Source organism: Rhinoderma darwinii, chromosome 7 (assembly GCF_050947455.1).
Source record: "Rhinoderma darwinii isolate aRhiDar2 chromosome 7, aRhiDar2.hap1, whole genome shotgun sequence".
Classification (NCBI taxonomy): domain Eukaryota; kingdom Metazoa; phylum Chordata; class Amphibia; order Anura; family Rhinodermatidae; genus Rhinoderma; species Rhinoderma darwinii.
This window is the reverse complement of record NC_134693.1, coordinates 37,418,385-37,438,997: the sequence shown is the minus strand read 5'-3', so window position 1 is coordinate 37,438,997 and position 20,613 is coordinate 37,418,385. Positions and strand designations below refer to the sequence as shown.

General features: G+C 40.0%; 1 protein-coding gene across 1 annotated transcript in view; it reads left to right on the top strand.

Annotated features, from left to right (window-relative positions):
• The window catches only part of PLPPR5 (phospholipid phosphatase related 5), a 157,358-nt gene that overhangs the window by 50,995 nt on the left and 85,750 nt on the right, over window positions 1–20,613 (top strand). Inside the window, exon 2 of the mRNA XM_075833179.1 lies at window positions 20,107–20,239. Within this exon, the coding sequence (XP_075689294.1) occupies window positions 20,107–20,239 (133 nt within the window). The remainder of the gene's footprint in view (window positions 1–20,106; window positions 20,240–20,613) is intronic.

Sequence of the window (20,613 nt, the reverse complement as noted above, 5' to 3'; positions counted from 1 at the left end):
AGAAGCAGTTACAGATTCGCTGCTTTTTTGTAGTACATGACTGCATGATAGCATTTTGGATGGATACTAAAACACACATTTAAAGTAAGTTATTTACATAAATCTTTGTTGCTCTTCTCTTCTTATATGATGAAGAGAAGTACAGATAAAATAAGCAAAAAAAATACATTAATCGTCTTCATGGTTTTTCCTTTACACCACATCCGATTGGAATATCCCCCCATGAACTCCTTCAAGTACCAAGTATGAGGACATCATCTAAGCCCCACTGATGTAAGCACGGATAGTGTCCGATTTGCTCCTAGAGGTGGAGGATATGATAGATTTGTGACTTCTTTCTGAAGCATGGTACATTTGAATAAGAAAGAGATATAAGGGCACCATTAGAATGAAGAAATCAACAGACAGAATCACTGAATATTTGTCTCACTCACCTTTAGATTTATGTGTAAGATAAATGACAGTTCTTTCTTCCATTTTTAGGGGTCTAGTACGGCATGATTAGTGCTAATATTGTAGGATATTTTGCTGGACGTACTCTTCACTGTTATAACCCATGTTTATTTGAGTAATTGTCGCCTCCCAGATAGCTTGGACCAGTCTGCCCATTCTCCTCTGATCTCTGTTATTATAATGCTTGTTTGCCTATAGAACTGACACTCACTGCTGTACATTTTTTTCATACCAATATCTGAGTTTGAGTTTTTTCAAAATTGTAGTAAATCAGCAGTTTATAAGACACTCAAACCACCCTGTTTGTCACCAATTACCATTCCACGATCATAGTCACTCAAATCTCATTTCTTCTCCATTCTATTGTTTGGTCTGACTGACAACTGAACCCCTTTACCATGCATCATACTTTTATACATTAAGTTGAACCCAATGTTTCCCCTGAGTTGTGTGGTCAGGTACCACATTCTGCACACGGTCTAACTGTGCTGTTTTGTAGGTAAAATTGCAGTATTACTTGCAAAATTGTGCAGCCATCAACTAACATGCGGACGTGGCTAGGTGTGTCCTCACCCTTGCCGCATTTGCTGACCTCATTAGCATGTTGTTTTAACCGTGCCTCCCAATTTACAAGCATTGCAAAGAGAGGCCATTTTTTTTTCTTTTAAGCTGCACCTCTGATCCCGCTCAATTTCCGCCCATACACACCTGGTTCAGCCTACACAGTATCATGCTCCCATAATGCCTTTCACAAAGTATAATGCCAAGTAGCTGCCACCATACAGTATAATGCCCCATCGTTGCCACCATACAGTATATTGCACCCATAGCTGCCACCATACAGTATAATGCACCCATAAATGTACCCATACAGTATAAAGCCAACACAGATGCACCCATGCACTCTATTGCCCACACAGATGCCCCCTTGCAGTATAATGCCCACACAGATGCCCCCATGCAGTATAATGCCCACACAGATGCCCCCATGCAGTATAATTCCCAAACAAATTTCCTCATACAGCATAATGCCCCCATAGCTGCCCCCATACAGTATAATGCCCCATAGCTGCCCCATACAGCATAATGCCCCCATAGCTGACCTATACAGTATAATGCCCCCATAGCAGCCCTCATACAGTATAATGCTCTCATAGCTGCTCCATACAGTATAATGCCCCACAGCTGCTGCATACAGTATAATGCCCCTATAGATTCCTCCATACAGAATAATGCCCCCAAAGCTGCCCCTATGCAGTTTAATGCCCCCTTAGCTGCCACCATACACTACCATGCCCCCAAAGCTGCCCCATACAGTATATTGGCCCTTTAGCTGCCACCATACAGTATAATGCACCCTTAGCTACCCCCATACAGTATAATGCCCCATAGCTGCCCCCATACAGTATAATGCCCCCTTAGATGCCCCTAGTGCCAGTGCCCACATATAAAGTTCCAGTGCCCACGTAGATAATGCCACACACCCCTTAAAGATAGTGACACACCCCCTGTAAATAGTGCTACCCCTCCCCTGTAGCCACTGGGACTCCCTCTAGGGGCGGAATCCCCAACCAGAGCATCGACCATGCTGTGGCAGGGGATTCTGCTCCAGGAGGAGCCTTTGACTTCACTCTCCATATATGGACAGTGAAGTCAGATGTTCCCTCTAGGAGTAGAATCCCCGGCCACAGCATCGACAATTCTCTGGCCAGGGATTGCGCTCCAAGAGGAGCCACTGACATCACTGTCCATATATGGTCAGGGACGTCAGGGATTCCATCTAGGAGCAGAATCCCCTGCCTGCTGAATCTGGGATTGTTGGGAGGTATGGTTTTAATTCTTTACCAAACTGCACAGCTTAGAGGTAGCACTGATTGCAGCCACATGATTGCCTCATTATTTGCAGGAAGGTAAGTGGCCTAATACTTATGACAACAACATTATGTCTATGCCATATAATTCTGTACGTAGAAACCTATTAAAGAACAATTTTAGCAATGCAATTAAATATTATCCCACTCCTTTTACTGGATTCCATCTTGCTTGCAGAAATAACATTGGTCGTCCACAGTAGGAAGCAGCAGCAAGCAAGGAAGCAACATGAGGGCTTATTCAGACGAACGTAAAATACGCGCGTGCAACGCGCGTGATTTTCACGTGCGTTGCCCGTAGCTATATTAGACAATGGGGCCGTGCAGACATGGCAGCGTTTTTTGCGCAGCGTTGCTCCGTTGCAAAAAACTCACGACATGTCCGTTGATTCTGCGTTTTCAACGCATCACGCACCCATTGAAGTCAATGGGTGCGTGAAAACCACGCATGTCGCACGGAAGCACTTCCGTGCGAACTGCGTGTTTGTGCAACAGCTGTCAAAAGGATGAATGTAAACAGAAAAGCACCACGTGCTTTTCTGTTTCCGAACATCCAAACGGAGTGTCTTTGCGATTAGCGAACCCCGACAACCGAAGCTAACTTCACCGGGTTCGGCCAAACTCGTTTTGGCCGAACCCGGCAAAAAAATTTCCGGTCCGCGACGTCGGGAGACATTCACTGTGCATGGTGCTGAAAGAGTTAAACTGTTTCAGCACCATGGACAGTGACTTGCGATCCCAAAATACATGAACCTGTAAAAAAAAACGAAGTTCTAACTTACCGATTACTCCTGTCTCCTTCCTGCAGTCCGACCTCCCGGGATGACACTTCAGTTCAAGTGACAGCTCCAGCCAATCACAGGCCAAGCACAGGCTGCAGCCAATCACAGGCTGCAGCGGTCACTTGGACTGCCGCATCATCCAGGGAGGTGGGGCTCGATGTCAAGAGAGGCGCGTCACCAAGGACGCGTCACCAAGGATGCGCCACCAAGGCAACGGCCGGGAAGTTCTCGGTAAGTAGGAACTTTATCTTTTTTTTAACAGGGTTTTCGCTGTTGTGTTCGGCATTCACTGTCGAGGGTGCTGTAAGATTTAGCTCTTTCAGCACCTTGGACAGTGACGGGCGTCGACAAGCCTCATCTCTATGATGCCGGCTGCGCGAAAATCACGCAGCCGCGCATCAGACACGGATGACACACGCAGCTGTCAAATAGTGTTTGCGCGCGCAAAACGCTGCGTTGTTTGCGCGCGCAAAAACGCAACGCTCGTGTGAATCCGGCCTTACTAGGCACCAAGTCAGAGCTATGAGGCGGGGGGAACTACTCTGCAGGGAAGTAGACATAGCCATACTTCTATAGTGGTCTGTAGGATCTCTCAAAACAGCAGCACACAGCATGGAGGTCTAACTTTGTGGCACATCACACCAAAAAAAGGACATATATTTACCACAAAAGCACAAAATAAAAGGCCATACTCACTTGATACAAGGGCAGGTTCAAACAACACTGCCCAACAGGATGCAGACAAGCCACAATTGCTATATAAGGGGAGATTCCATAGGTGAAAAATACTGGCAAGCAGGCACTCTCACACCTACTATTCATGAGAATGGTGGCTGCTTAGTATACTATCATTGCACACAAATAAGGTTTCCACAGTCGCACAATAACGTGTAGTGCACCGTGCTGGCTTACAGCCTACTAGTTACCCCCATAGTATTCTATCAGACGGGCTGCCCTGATATACCAGGTCCACCACTCTAAGCACTGAAAAACATGGTGACACGGTGCATGCAAATAGAAATGCCAGAAGAAACAGTATAGACCCCAGACATCATGATTTCAAGTAAAAAATTTACTCTGGCTTTCACCATTGCTTTTAACTGCATCATTTATTAAATCGCGCTGCCATGCCTATTAAAGGGGATGTCTGGTTCAGATACCCTATTAGGACATTCATTGTTAATGGATATCTATCAGTTAGAGCAGACGGCTGTGAAGAGTGTCTTCGACCTCGCACATTCTCAAGTTACATGGATAACACATTAATTTAAAGGAGAACTGTAAAATGCTCCATTTGCCCTGTGGTTGTGCTGCAGGGAAATTGAACACTTACCACCAAATTCCACTACAGAATACAGCTGGGGACCCTTATGCTGTGAATAGCTTATTGTCAGGGGACCCTTCTAACAAAAGGGATTGTAAAAAGCAGACATCATTTTTAAGAAAAGACAGTACTACTTCCAGCAAAAACTATATTTTTTAATTATATTGAATATACCATATAATTTTCTATTTAGAATCGTGTTAAGTATCTCATAAAGCCACTCCCCCTGTATTAAGAAAGGGTTAAACTACTGCAGCAAAAAACATATATTCCTCTATTGCAAATAGACAGCTTTGCCTCCCTGGTGAATTGTTGAATATATGTCATATGTAGTTAGTATATAGATGCTTTATGACCAACTAATGCATAGTAATCTTCATAATCAATTCTGGGCATGGACGCTAAAACATCGAAAGTAGCGGGGAAAAAAATATCACTCAGAATGTTTGTTTGAATTTTCATTCAATCCCAGGAGGTGAAGTCTTTGGAAAGTTGAAGGTAAGGTCATCAATGCATTGTTTCGGTAGGAGAAAAGGGCGCTGAAGACACCGAATTTTGTACCAGATGATTGTACTGCAACTTTTTATAGTAATCTGTGTCTGATTTCCATTTACAAACAATAGATTATCGTACACAGTATTGATAATATCTCAAAGAATCTGAGGGGAGTTTAAATTGACCTGTTGAATTTTTGAATAATAGCGACTGCAGCAGATGATTCCGTTATGTTTTATATATGGGAGAGTACTTCCAAAAAAAAAAAAGTAATAATGAACAAAACACTGACATCCTAAGAATTGAGCTATTAGGAAGGATAGATTGTGACATCACAAGTTAAAGGGGTGTCCTACCGTAACAACTTATCACCTTTCCAAGTTTTCGTGATCGGTGGGGGTGGGTATCAGTGGTGGATGGGTGATACATTTCTTATGGTATGACAACCCCTGTAAGAAGTGGTAGACTTGCATGATAGTACCAATGCCCTACTCACCTTTGATTTCAAACCCTCAGACACAATTTGTAGTGAATTGAGGTGAAAGGAATTCATTGGTTGGCAGGTATTTGGTTAAGAGGACAGGACCTGAGTCCCTAGTGGGACTCAGTCCTCTCGATTGTCATTCAAAAGTTCTTGCCAAGCTTCTTAAAGCGAATCTGTCATAAAATATACTGCCCTATTTAAAGCATATTATCATGACAGACCCTCTAAGGTTCAGGGAGAGGAGTGCTAATCTCTGCAGCAGTATTACATGCCACCAGCAATGCCTTATGATATCCTCGATGGTGCGGCAGTGGTATACTGTTCTAGCATTAGGTTTGCAACCATTTTGAAGTAAAGTCCCATTGACAAGGCAACAAGCACTACCAGGCGGCACTGCAGGTATTTACTGTCTGATCTTCTGTGTTTCATCCTGACTGCGGTCTTGGTTCCTGCATTGTTTCCTGATTTTTCTTACTGATTTGACATTTTCTGGTCATGTCTGGTTTGTTATCTGCTTCTGTATTTTGGCTTTTATTCCTGACATGTTTCAATTTCTTACCTCTTACCTTCTTCTCTCTCATCTCTTGGTTCCAATTTGTTTCTGACTGCCTAGCTGTCACTAACATAATTGTGTCAAAGAGGTATTATGGTCTATCCCGGCTCATAACATCTAAACTTCTACATTGCATGTATTGCAATTCCTTAGTATACTTACGTGATCAGCATATTTTTATTTTAGAGCAGGAGAGATATTATACTAAGGTGGGGCAGACATAGAGACATATACGTAATTCCCCACTGTCTCCAATTCGGTCAGAGGAATATAGGGGGCATTTTATTAATCTTTCTGGCGTTGAAAAGTCACAAAAAGCCCAAAAGTGGTAATATGCGGGGGAAATTGCAACTTTTGGGCATTTTACGCCACCCTTGCCACTTTAAAAAACAAAAAAGAGTGTGACAACAAAACGGTGGAGCCAGACAGATCTACTTAACAATAGGGTCGGCCCGATATATCTACTTTAAACTTTGCCAGAGGGTGGCATAAATTATAGTGGAAATATACACCAGCACCTAGCTGGCATAGATTTCACTCTGCGGGGCGAAGAAAGGTAGAGGTCTGTCCCTGACACAGTGTCAGGGTTCCTTTTCCTGTTATTTCACACCGAATAACCACCTGTGTAAATTGGAAACTGTGGGCATGAATGGAAGAAATATACCAGACAGAGTTGTTGGTAAAGATCCTCCCTCAGTGAAGTAGGAAGTACAACTGAACTTTATTGAACAAAGAGTTACAAAAAAATCTCTGTAGGAAGGTGGGACGTGCTTAAGCCCCATTGGCTCTATTCAGTTGTGAGTTCATCTGTACACTCCTCTTGCATTCCAGGGGCGGTGTCTTCCATAGGCGTGTTCCTTATGCAGCCTCCATCTTGTTGTATACATTCAAATTCTTTGTGAAATATACTGATATTTAGTTTATGTAAGGTAATAATGGTTTTGCAAGCAATATACAGGCTAATAATCCCTGACAACAGTACCCCCCCCCCCCCCGATCAGACTACACCCCATCACCCATTGGACAATGAAAAAAAAAATGTACTCACCTCAAGCTCTCACAGAAGTTCGTGGCTCATACAAAGTACTGATGCCGGGCAGTGTCAGGACATTGTATGAGCCGCGACATGCTGTGAGAGTCTTAGGGGGAGAAGCTGAGTGTTTTTTTTAATTTTATGTTAATTGATAAACCACAATTGTGGCACATGGCCAGCCGAAAGATGCAACACATTTATTAAGAGATGTTCGCCTCCTAATAAATGTGTCAAATCTTACTCCAGTGAGCTGATTATTAAGACTGGCCTATAAAACGCTAGTCTTAATAAATCTCCTCCAAAGTTTTTCTTCCTATGGAGCACAAGATGAAGTTTCTTGCAAAATGGAAATGAGGGATTATTACTATGGCGATAATAGGCACGGTTAGCTCCTTACCTCTGTGCCACTGCGCTCTCCATATTTGTAGCTATGTAATTGTAGTTTGTGCACTCGGTAGACAGTAAATCGTGTGCAGTTTATGTCTGAGAACATTGTCAAGGTCAAAACTTCATTACCACAGGTAAAGTAGCTTGCTTGACTTCTAAACACTTTAAGTATTTCTTCTATAAAAAAATAAAATAAAAAAAATGTTACTAGTATAATTAATAGCCTACAGAGGATTATTTGTGTCGTCAGTCAGGAGAATGTGTGGGTAGATAGTTTTAATGACCTCCACATGTCAATGTGTCCCTTCTTTGCTAATGTACAGTAAATTAATTGTTGAGTGAAATCTTTCAGATTAAGTATCGAACTACAAATACAACTTAATGGTTTATGCAGTATTGCAATTAGGTTGATTTCTTTAGTACAGGGAAAGAAAAGTTACATCTAGATACTATGCTCAAGGAATATATCAAGAATGTAAACTTTCTTAAAGAGGCTCTGTCACCACATTATAAGTGGCTTATATCTTCTACATAATGGGATCGGCGCTGTAATGTAGATTACAGCAGTGTTTTTTATTTAGAAAAACGATCAATTTTAACGGAGTTATGACCAATTTTAGATTTATGCTAATGACTTTCTTAATGCCCAACTGGGCGTTTTTTTAGCTTTTGACCAAGTAGGCGTTGTAAAGAGAAGTGTATGACGTGAACCAATCAGCGTCATACACTTCTCCACATTCATGTACTCAGCACATAGTGATCCTGTTCGATCATGATGTGCTGTCACTTACTCACACATTAACATTACTGAAGTGTCTTGAGTGTGAATAGACATTCCTTCCAGCCAGGACGCGATGTCTATCCACAATCCTGACACTTTGGTAACGTTTGTATAGGACTGAATGACAGCAAGCGTGATCTCGCAAGATCACACTGTGAATGACAGCTTACAGTGTGATCTCTTTACAACGCCCACTTGGTCAAAAGCTAAAACACGCCCAGTTGGGCATTAAGAAAGTTATTAGCATAAATCTAAAATTGGTCATAACTCTGTCAAAATTGATCCTTTTTCTAAATAAAAAACGCAGCTGTAATCTACATTACATCGCCGATCACATTATGTAGAAGATTATAGGCACTTATAATGTGGTAACAGAGCCTCTTTAAAGTCGGACTCGACTCCACCCAAAATCTCACTTCTACACCAAGTCATAACCATATGGATTTGTGAAGGTGAGATCTAGACTAATATTTGCAGGATTAGAAACAAGAGCAAAGAAAAATACCTGGAAAGCGAGGCACTCGACTCTTAGGTTGTAAAAATATAAACATAATCGTTCTACCAAATATTTGCATGATCCTCACATTGACTGTGCACCTATAGTTATCTTTCTTTAAACAAATGGAAGACCTTAATTTTGTTGATCGCACAATTGATATTGATTGCTGTGCCTAAGGGGTTAAACAGCTTGAACCAAATGTTCAACTACTGTGACAGCTTAATAACTTCAACATGAATAAGTATGTCCAAAAAATACACTAAAGCCCCGCAATTGTAAGTCATGGCAAGGGGAAAATGCACCCTTCTTCAATTCTTTGCTATAGCTGTATTTATTAAAGGGTTATTCCCAACTTCCTTGTTAATTTTTTTTTTTTTAGCCAATTCATCTATATACATATAAAAAAAATAGTATTTTGCACCCCTTGTAGTCAATCACATCTCAATACTTCTCTTGGCTTCTTCTGATTTCCCCGCTTCTCGTACCCAAGCATTTCCTAATATGTGGGTGTGCCGCTCATCCATCCCTCTCCTCGCCACCATCTCTCTGCGCGCTCCTGTTGCTGCTAGCCTTGGAGCTGTCTCTTACAAATAACATGACCAGCAGGGGAGGAGGAAGGGTCAGGAGATCGCAGCCCCGGTGTGCTCCCGGGAATCCAGCCAGCAAAAGCAGGGGGAACTGCACAAGCGCGACAGGAGATTGCAAGCTGCGGCGGTGGTCGTTTCCATAGGAATAATCACCGCAACAAAGAAGACGGAAAAAAATGTACATTTCAGGACACTTGGACATAAAAGTATATGTTGGGAATAACCCTTTAAGGCCTAAATAACAATTGTTTGATCCCTACTAACTTCTATAAACAACCTCTGGTGAAAAAAAACCTGATTCTAATATGTAGTCCTATTAACTAACATTCAGAAACCAGATGGGAAAAAAGTAAATACAACCGATAACATGTAGAACCGCATTTATCAACAACCAGTCTTAGTTATCTGCTCCGCTAGAGTAATATGTGACAGATTCATTAAGATGTGCAAGCCCCTTAATGAATTTGTCACATCTTCCCGCTGGCCATGTGCCACCCATCCGCACCCCCCCCCCCACACAGACATAAAATAAAAATAAGTAAACTCACCTCACCGCTCCTCTTCTCCCCTCCGGGTCCCCTCAGACTACCTCAGTGTGTAGAGGCTCATACAAGGTCCTGATGCTGCGTAGCGCCAGAGCCTTATATGCGATGCAGCACTTAACATAATCAATGCTGCATCACATACAATGTCCTAACGCTGACCAACGTCCAGACCTTGTATGAGCCGTCGCATGCTGAAGGAGCCTGAGAACAACCGGAGAGGAGAAGAGGAACGGTGAGGTGAACATAATTTTTTTTTCTTTTTATCTCATTGTCCAAAGGGGGGCTAGTCTGATTGGTGGAAAGGCAAGGTACTAGTGAAATCTAGGCTAAGCTAGGAGCTGGTGTAGCTTTCCACAGTTTTCTTGCATAAATTATAATAAATTTGCTTGGACGCTGTGACGCTACCCCTTTTGTGAAGTCATGTCCCCTTTTCGCAAAAGCGGCAAGGGTGGCGTAAAGAGGACAAAAGTACAAATTGCTATATTTTTGCCATTTTGTGACTTTTCTACTCCAGAAAACTCTTGTCAAAAGGTTGTTAATTTCCCCACTAAAGTTAACATTTTATGTAGCATCAGTCTCTCACATTGTTTTGGACTCTCACAAGCTACTGATTCCCCTTGTAGAGATCCAGCTGTTTGGGAGTCTTTAAGACAATGCTCCCTACCAAAAAGTATGCAAAAATAACTCTCCTCCAGGAATAAAGCTATTCTGCATATATCATTTTTGAGTAATTTTGGTCCTCTCTTCTTTACAATGTTGCTTCTGTTCATTAATGTTTGTAGACATTTGTTTGTGCACAGCTCTCCTTAGACTCTGCCACAGCATCTCAATGAGGTTGAGGTCTGGACTTTGACTTTCCATTCCAATCACTTGATAATATTTCTTTTTTAAGCCATTTAGATGTTGATTTTCTTATGTGCTTCGGATCATTTTCCTATTGCATGATCCGATTTCCTCCCAGCTTAAGCTAAGCAAAAGCAGCCTCCACCACCATACTTGACAGTTGGTATGAGGTTGTCTACTCCTGGGACATCTACTCTTGTTAAGGACATCTTCTGCCCGGTAAAAGAGCTCTGTTCGACATTACAGCACGTTGATCGGCGCTCGTTTGCTCCATTTAAATGGAGCTATGGTCGGAATGTATGAGGACGAATGATCGCTAATACATTTGCATCTTGTCGGCAGCACATCTCCTATTTACACGGAGAGATAAGCTGCCGACAAGCGACCATTTTTTTTTGATCAACCGACAAACTAGCATTTGATTATTCGCCTGCTAATCACTGCATTTGTACGAATGCTTATTCACCCGATCATTGGCCCATGTAAAAGGGCCTATAGAATCACTTAATTTTTGATAACCGATCAGATTCCTTGCTAGTTTTACAACAGCCTGTATTCTATGAATAGTAGTATATTTTCCCTGCTCACTACACTCAAACAATACAGGTACCCACACATGGTGCTGTAATCCACTGTGGATTTTGCTGGATTTTACCTGTTTTGTTTGTAGTTTTAGGCTGGAATCACACATGCGTTTTTTGGTTGCAGCATTTTTATCCAAGCATAGGAATGGATTCAAAAAGAAAGAAAAGTATAAAGGAAAGACTAAAATGACTCCTTTCTTTTTTTATCCACTCCTATGTTTGGCAAAAAAAAAGTCACAAAAATGGCATTTATGATTCCAGCCTAAGGATTGATTCACACACAGTGTTTTGCTGTGCTTTTGTAAGTTTGTTTGTGACATTTTTAATGGCCAGTGACATTTTATGGTCAGTGGCGTTTTTTTTAAACGTAGCATGCTCTGAGTATGATGTTTTTTTCAGGCTTCTCTATAGGACTTAAAAAACGCTAGCATGTGCAAAATGACACCAAATCAAAAACGACTTTAAAAATGCATGTTACATTTTAACGAAAACTTCTGTTTGTGAAGAAGGCCTTGAAGGTTATGTAGACCTCTGAATATATAAATGTGTATCAGTCTGTTTGGTGCAACTTTATAAATACTTTTTATAAAAAAATAAATATTTTTTGCTTTTGGAGATACAGCTGCTTTGTATCCTGTATACAGAGCAGCTGTATCTAGTGCTGTATCCGTCAAGTCAGCGGGACTGACGGGTTCAGTGACTGCGGGTCCTGCTGGTCAATAATGTACATAGTGTTTGAGGGGAACAATTTAGGCATAGTTACACTTTCTTTCAACTGGGACAAAAAAAATCAGTGTTCTGCCCTAGATCTGTATCTAAATACCCTGGCTAAGGAAGACTAACTTGCTGGTGCCTATCTGGCACCCAGAAACTGGGGCTCATAACCCCCATCCCTATTTATACCCCTGATTCTGGAAAGAGAGATGAGTAGAATAAGTAACAGCACCAGGACTTCAGGGTAGATGGAGAGAAGTTGGTTTAAAGGTTCAGATGTGAACCGAAACGTTGCTCACTTTTTGGTGATTAAACCAACTTCTCTCAATTTACCTTGAAGTCCTAGTGCTATTACTTATCCTAAAAGTTCTCTATTTAAAGCCAAGGAGTTGATTCATCCTGTTTTGGGTAACGTGCACACGGACTGATTTGCAGTATTGTGAGGTGTGATGTGTTTTCTCTGCTCTCTCTATAGATAGATAGATAGATAGATAGATAGATAGATAGATAGATAGATAGATAGATAGATAGATAGATAGATAGATAGATAGATCATGTTTTCTTTACTGATTAACAACCTTATTATAATGAATTGTGTTGTACAACACAATAAATCTTACTCCCACACTCCCACACTTTTGTTCAAGGTGAAGAGTGTATAAGACCTATATGTTCTGTGCATTTGCTGTCATCGCAATATACAAGTACATTGAGACTTTTAAAGGGCAATTATATCAATGATTGCTCTTAAAGAGATCCTGTCACTAGGTCCTAGAATCTAATTTACATATGTTACCTTTAGTCCCCTTCCTCACTGTTTCCATTGCCGTTTTTCTTTTTCAGTTTTCTTCTCTTCCTGCTCCCTCCCGTTCTTTAGTTGTTGTCTCCCATTCTTTTAGCACCCAATATGTAAATTCACTGTATTTATCCAACGGGGCGTGAACTACAGTGAATCTCCCCGGTTGGAACCAACTTCATAGCCTGTGACGCTGTCCAATCAGCATAACACAGCTTATGACAAGCCTTGCCCAGCGTGATCTCGCGAGACCACGCTTGGAGAAGACTTTTCATCAAGCACATTTGCCATTAGCTGCCTCACGATCATTGGATAGCATCAGAAGCTGTGAAGATTGCTCCACCTGGGAAGATTGACTATAGTTCATGCTCCATTGGCTAACTACAGTGAATTTACATATTGGGTGCCAAAAGAATCGGAGACAATAACTCTGAAACGCAGGCAGCAAGAAGAAAAGAAAAACGGTGATGTAAACAGGGAGGAAATGGGCTAAAATCAACGTATGTAAATTAGATTCAAGGACCTTGTGACAGGTCCTCTTTAAAGGCTAGGTACACCTTTTGTAAGCATTTTTTTTTTAAATTAAATCAATGTCTTAGGTGTTTTAAATCGACTTTTAAATTCACATTTCTGAGATTTTTTTTTACTTTTTACGATACAACTTCTATGTATCCTGTTTACATAGAAGCTGTATTGTTCTCTCTCAGCCGAATCCATCAGTTCAGCTGAACTGACAGCTTGGCTAAAAGCGGGTCCTGCTTGTCTCTGACACACAGGATCCAGCTGATATCGATCACATCTAAGTTTATAAAAAATGTCAATACAAAATGATGTTGCAAAAGAATAATAAATAATATAGAAAAACTTTGAAGCATGCCACTTAAAAACCTCTTAGGATATGCACCTCAATGTGTAAATGTAAATTTCTAATCTAGAATGAAAAAATGCTCTCCTATCTGTTATTGAATAAAGAAGGAGTGCTCTGCAATAAAAACAGCCGAGCTTTGAATGGAAAGACTTCACTAATGTACTGTTCCGGGGGAACTCTTTAATTCTGGCCTTAGCAAAAACGGACAAATGCTGGATTATAGTAGCGATATAATAGAAATATTCAATATAGAAAATTATGCAAAACCTACTGGTCAATTTACTGGGTGAAAAATGCTCACATATAATGTGATACCTTCACTTTGTGTTTTTTTTAATAAGAGGAGTCTCATAATTGGAAATCTTTGCTTCTGGTCTCGTGAGATTCCAGTCTATCTTGGGGTTCAGTGTTGGAAAGGTGTAAGACTATCAGCATTTCTTGTAAATCAGTTTTTGTAAAGTCCCCAATTTATTTATTTGGATGTGAGTACATGAATACAAAACTGATCTGAAATAACTACAGGAATACTGTTAACTCTGGTTACAATGCTAAACAAACATAGTCACAAAATGTTACAGTACAATTATCACCTGCTGATTATAACACACTATCATGCTGAGACCTAAAATAAGAAAAATAAGAAAAGTATCATTAGAAGAAGTTCATTATCAAAGTATAACTGATATTGCTATATATGAAGTCTTGAATTGTCATTTCAAGAACTAAAGTTGCAAGAATTACCTGAATTTCTACATTGAGTAAATATCCACAGTGCAGGGAGAAATAGTAAGTGAACCTTTGAATTTAATAACCTGTAGATCCAACTTTGGCAACAATCACCTCCAGCAAACGTTTCCTGTAGCTACAAATAAGATTTGTACAACGTTGAGGGGGAATTTTGGACCATTCCTCCCAGCAAATGTGTTTCAGTTCATTAGTATTTCTGGGATACCTTGCATGCTCAGCCCTCTTCAGGTCATGCCACAGCATCGCTATTGAATCCGTACACCGATACATTTATTTCCAGAAACAGCCGAACAGACACGAAGCGGCTGAGCGCTCACATGAACGTTTCAGCTGCTTCATTCTAGAGATCGGTGGGGGTCTCAGTGCTTGGACCCCCACCAATCCAAACTTCTGACATGTCACTATGACATGTCAGAAGTTTGTCAAACGTTTAGCTAACACTTTAAGGACAGGACTCGGAATTGGCCACTCTAAAACACAAATCTTCTTTTCCAACCATTCTTTAGTTGATTTACTTGTGAGCTTTGGGTCATTGTCTTGTATCACTCAATGTCTCTGCAGCTTGAGGTCATGGACCACTGCTCTTACATTCTCCTGTAAAATATTTTGATAACCTCTGAATTCATTGTTCACCTTAATGATCAAAAGGCATCCAGGCCATGAGGCAGCAAAGCAGCTCCAAATCATGATGCCCCCTTCACCATGCTTCGCAGTTGGGATGAAGTTTTGATGTTGGTGTGCAATGTTCTTCTTTCTCCAAACATAGCGTTGTGCATTTGAGTTAAAAAGTTCCACTTATGCCTTATTTGTCCGTTGAACAAATTTTCCAGAAGCATTGTGGAATATCCTGGTGGATTTTAAGCAAACTTGAGATGGACCACATTGTTGTTTTTTTGGACAGCTAAGTTATGGCTTTTGGAAGGCGGGGAGGAAAAAAATAATATAAAAAAAATAAAAATGGCTGCATTGGCAAGTGGTTAATCAAGACTTTTTGCAAAGCTGCTTCATTGCCCGTAGTCTTTATGTACTGTTTTTTTTTTTTAATGTGTTCAAATATAGTTTCTTCATTTAATAGAATGACTATCACTTTAATGCATGTTGTGTTGAAGTACCATATTTTGTTTTATCTACACCTATTTAAAGATTTGACAGATTTTTGGGAAACAATAGGTGGTGAATTTTAAAACAAATTGTAGTATAATGATTTTAATGCATCTTGTTTCACACATCATTTGTTTTGTAGAAAGCTAAAACCATGATAAATGTGATAAGTTAAATCATCCTAAAAAGTCACTCCCAATATTCCCCCTCAGGCCTTATTTAGCTCTGATAAACAACAGTGAACATCAAGTAAAGGTCAGGAACCATCTTAGTGTTTTCTTTATATATGAGAAAAGGACAGAAAACAGAGCATTATGGTCTCTTTTATTTACTTTCTATGATTGTCCCTATATTTCTGATCTGACTTTCTTGTTAATTTGAAACGTTCAAAGCCTTTGACACTACACCTTTTAATCTTCGCCTTTTTTCTTTGTTTTGTGTTTTTTGTTATGTCTATGCATTATGATCTTGTGCATCCAGACAGAACCCATAACCGCCTTTAAAAACTCAGAATAGTCCCATCCGCCACTGAGAGCTCCAACTAAAGAACTCCTTTTTTTCTAAATGGTAATGTCCATTGTAATTTTGCAACATATCTTTATAGGGGGATGGAGCTCTATTTATAGAGCAAAAAAAATCCCCTGCTTCCCTTTACACAAGGGGGAGCTCACGGTATATGGATTCATTCAGCTGAATCGGAGCTGTAAAAATCTCTAAGCGGTGAATCCACCTAGTGATGGCTGAAGTAAAACACTGGGGGGAGATTCATGAACACTGCCTCACAGAAAAACTGTGTTGCCAATTGAACCCAATCACAGTGCAACATTTATTTCTTAAAGTGCTCTTCAAAAATTAAAGCTGTCCTGTGATTAATTGCTATGGGCAATTAAGGCTGTGTTCACATCTGCGTCAGGGCTCGGTTCCGACGTTTCATCAAAATTTTCAGTCGGAACGGAGCCCTGACTCACACAAACGGAAACCAGAGGTTTCCGTTTCTATCACCATTGATTTAAATGGTGACAGATCCTGTGCAAATGGTTTACGTTTGTCTCTGTTGTGCATGGGTTCCGTCATTTTGATGGAATGAATACCGTAGTCGACTATACTATTGATTCCGTCAAAACGACGGAACCCTTGCACAACTTAGACAGACGGAAACCATTTGCACCGGATCCGTCACCATTGAAATCAATGGAGAGGGAGATGGAAACCTCTGGTTTCTGTTTGTGTCAGTCAGGGCTCCGTTCCGACGGAAAGCTCTGACGGAACGTCGGAACCGAGCCCTGACACAGATGTGAACGCAGCCTAAGACAGTATTTTCCATAAGAAGGTTTTTTATGAATCTCCCCCTAGGACTGTGTGTTGGAAGCAGTTCTTTCCCAGACCCACAGCTGGATTAACAATAGGGCTGATAGAGCTACAGCTCTAGGCTTCCCGCAAAATCTAAGTCTATGAGCTGAGCAGCAGTGTTGGGGGACAATGCTGCTGCCAGTCCATGAGGAAATGAGAAGCCATTTGACCTAATTGCTGTTTAGACACTGTACGGCGGTAATGTTTGGACATATTGTGGATGGCATATCTGTAGGCATTATTGTTACCATAAACCAAAAAGAGAAACAAGTCACGACTAAATAATAGAAAAAGTAACAAAGCCTTTATTAAAGTCAATTTAGACACATGGACAAAACTATACACAATAAAATGAGCCCTCATAAAAAGATGGAATCAGAACATAAAAACAGCATGGCCCCCAGATGGAAAACCGGTCAAAAGATCGCACAGGAAAAAGTGCTTGAATCATAAGTTTAAGGCAAGTGTCAGGTATGGTACATTTTGCACAGATTGGTACAGTGAGACACAAAAGATATAATTGCAATCACAGACATATAAATCACACAGATGGCAGTGTACCTATACCTACAGAGTACAACGCTAGCCGGGAGATCAGGACCGGGATAAGGGGGGACCACTGCTTGGGGCCCAAAAAAAGATCTTACAGACTCTGAGGAATTGAAGAACAAAGAACATATTTTATTATACAATGAGTAATCTGTATTTGCTGAATGTGGGGAACTTATTTAGTAATCATTGTTGTTACAGCTACTTATATTTGTCCTTGTATATCCAATTTATTGTACTTCTATTCACTTATTTCCTTTGCTATCCAATCTTCATGTAATTCTTGCCACCGTCTAACTCATTATACGTTTTCTGTCTGTAAACTATTCCTGCTTCCATCTTCTATCATAGATGCTATACAGTACATATACTCAACGTTCATTTTTACCTATTGTTGTACGATCATTGTCAATCATGATAGAAACTTATCATTCAAATACAGAAGGTGAATCCAGCATTATCCAATCTAAGAGGTTCAAGGATGACCATTACCACTCATAAAAAATTATAGATAACAATAATATTTTCTGGACAAAGCCACACAAAACAGTGAATTGGCTTAATTTAGTGCTGCGGTCCCCTCATTTTCAGAATCGGTGGGGGTTCTAGAGGTCGAATCCCCACGATCATAAAGGGATTGCATATTCTAACATTATGCCAGCGCTTTATAAAAAGGGAATAAACCTTTAAGAACTTGGTGGATGAGGCAAGAACTTGAAACTAATTATTGGTCCAGACTGCAAATCTGACTTTTCTTAAAGGGGTTTTCCAATCACAGAAAATGAAGGGGCCGCAGCGCTGGTTTAGTGCTGCAGCCTCTACATAGTTTTCCCTGGACAGTGGTGCTCCCGGCCACTCACTGTGTAGGGAACTCCAACACAGCTCTATTCAAGTAAACCAGTGCTGTGTCCCCATTATTCTCAGTATTAGTGAGGGTCCTGACGGTCAGATCCCCGTAGATCAGAAAGTGACTAGTGATATGCTGTCACTTTTTTAGATGGAAAAAAACCTTTAATTGTTTTCTGTGTCTATCGTCATTAGGCCTTAAACTGAGTTTACACACTACAATCCTGCAAAGATGTAACTTGCGATGTCATCATACACCTAGCTCAACAATGCTTCAGTGCTATCATCTTGCGTTCTAATATTTCTTCTCTAATGATTAGTGATTCTATGGAATAAACAACTGATGGATTTCTGAATTTGACATAATTCATGTCAATTAGATTTGCTTCATGTTATCCATCCGTAAGTGAGATAAGTGGCTGCATCAGTACACTTATAAACACCTATGTAAGGAAATCTTCTACTAATGTTTTTTTTTTTATGCCGAAAACCGTCTCTAATCTATTCAATGTCACAAACAAATTAAGTGTTTACCAAGAAGTCATACAGAAGCCCTTGTAAAACACAAGACTTGACATAGCGACAATAACAGCGCAAAACCAGTGCTCTACTCAATTAAAAGTGATAGGGAAATCATGAGACAAAACTCTCTTGTCTCACTGTAAAAAGAGTTTAAAAGTGACTCACCCTACAAGATGATATGAATTGTTTAGTGCAGAATTTTGATCTGGAGAAGTAAAAAAATACTGATAACAATTTGTAGGATTTGTCATATTACAGCTTGACATTAATTCAATACAATTTCCTATTTTTCTTATACATTTCTATCTCCCTTCCTATTTCTTTTTGCTACTCTTTGAAAGACAAGCAGCAAAATGAATCTTCATGGCCATGGTGACAACAGAAAGGTTGTCAAGGAGAGGAAGGGAAGGTGTCAAGATAAGACTGTAACTTGAAGTTGTATTAAATGGGTTCTTCGGTACTAAGACCTTGTTGAGCTATGCTTAAGAAAGGCTATCAAAGTTTGCTCTATGGGGGTCTGACCCCTTGGACCTCCAAAGATGACCTGACTGGATTCCCCCCCATGGAATTTTTATTTTATTTATTTGGCTAGAGTAAAAATGACTACTTGTGCTCCAAAAAGATGAAAGTAGGCCCAGTATCATCATTAAAAGGAAGTCTGCTGGTGAGGAAAGGTTTTAATGTGTAACATAATATAATTTACATTTGCATATACTTTATTAGACATATTAGATGTGTAACTAATCTATCATTTTGCATAATGTGACCGATTAGAAAGGAAATACCATAGAATTTGTTGATTTATCCCTTCATTAAATGCACTGCCTGGATCAGACAACCTTATAAAAATGCCCTGTTGGAATATTTAGTGAAGAGTCGTTGGAAGCTGTTTAACCTATCAAACTTCATGTAGATGTTGTCCTTGGTGGATGTGAACCCAGGAACAAAGAGCTGCAAGTGCTAACATCAGTTATCGATCATCACCTTGTCTATGATATTTTATGAACAGATACCAGAACTCTTGTCTAGGAATCTTTCTATAAATGAACAAGTTGCTGAGAATAATAGCAAAGCAAATTTTGCATAGCACAATAGCAAAGCCACTCAACCGAAAGAAAACCAACATTAATAACTGAACAAATTGATTTAATGCCATAACTTGCAAAAATAAGACTAGTCATTAAGGAGTTAATGTACATTAAAAATGTAAATGTACATTAAATGTAGAAAATTGTGAGTGGAGAATAACTGTTTAATATTTGTGTGAGTGGAGCATTACTGTTTAATACTTGCGTGAGAGAAGAATTACTGTATCTGCCATGCCGCGCGCCAATTAAATGTTGTTTATATGATCTCTAAATGGGCGTCTTTCCTCTTATGTTTCCTATTTAGATAATTGTTGGAGAAACTGTAGTCTTTTGCCTACAGGTAGCGACAAGAGACTTTGAGAACCAGGAAAAAACTCTTTTAACAGGAGACTGTTGCTATATTAATCCACTGGTGCGGAGAACTGTCAGATTCCTTGGTGAGTTTTTATTACTTTGATCTTTACATGTTATGGTGAATTTTAGAGAAATGTATTGCTGTGAAGTATTACCCTTGAACATTTTCTAAAGTAAGATCATGCACACTTATCTAATATTCTGACATTTCTATCATATTTTAGAACTTATAAGCAAATAATGCACTCTGTCTACTGTAGGGAACACACTATAGATAGACTTTGTTTTATAGACTTTAGTAACGATCTACCCGACAATTTTTTTTTCAAAAACAAGATGGAAGAATGGACACGGCTTATCATCATGTGGACAGCCATATAGTCATTGCAAACAAACAATAAGTTTGAATCATTGCAGATTTTTAACTTTTTGTAACTGTGGAAATTACCCAAGTGTG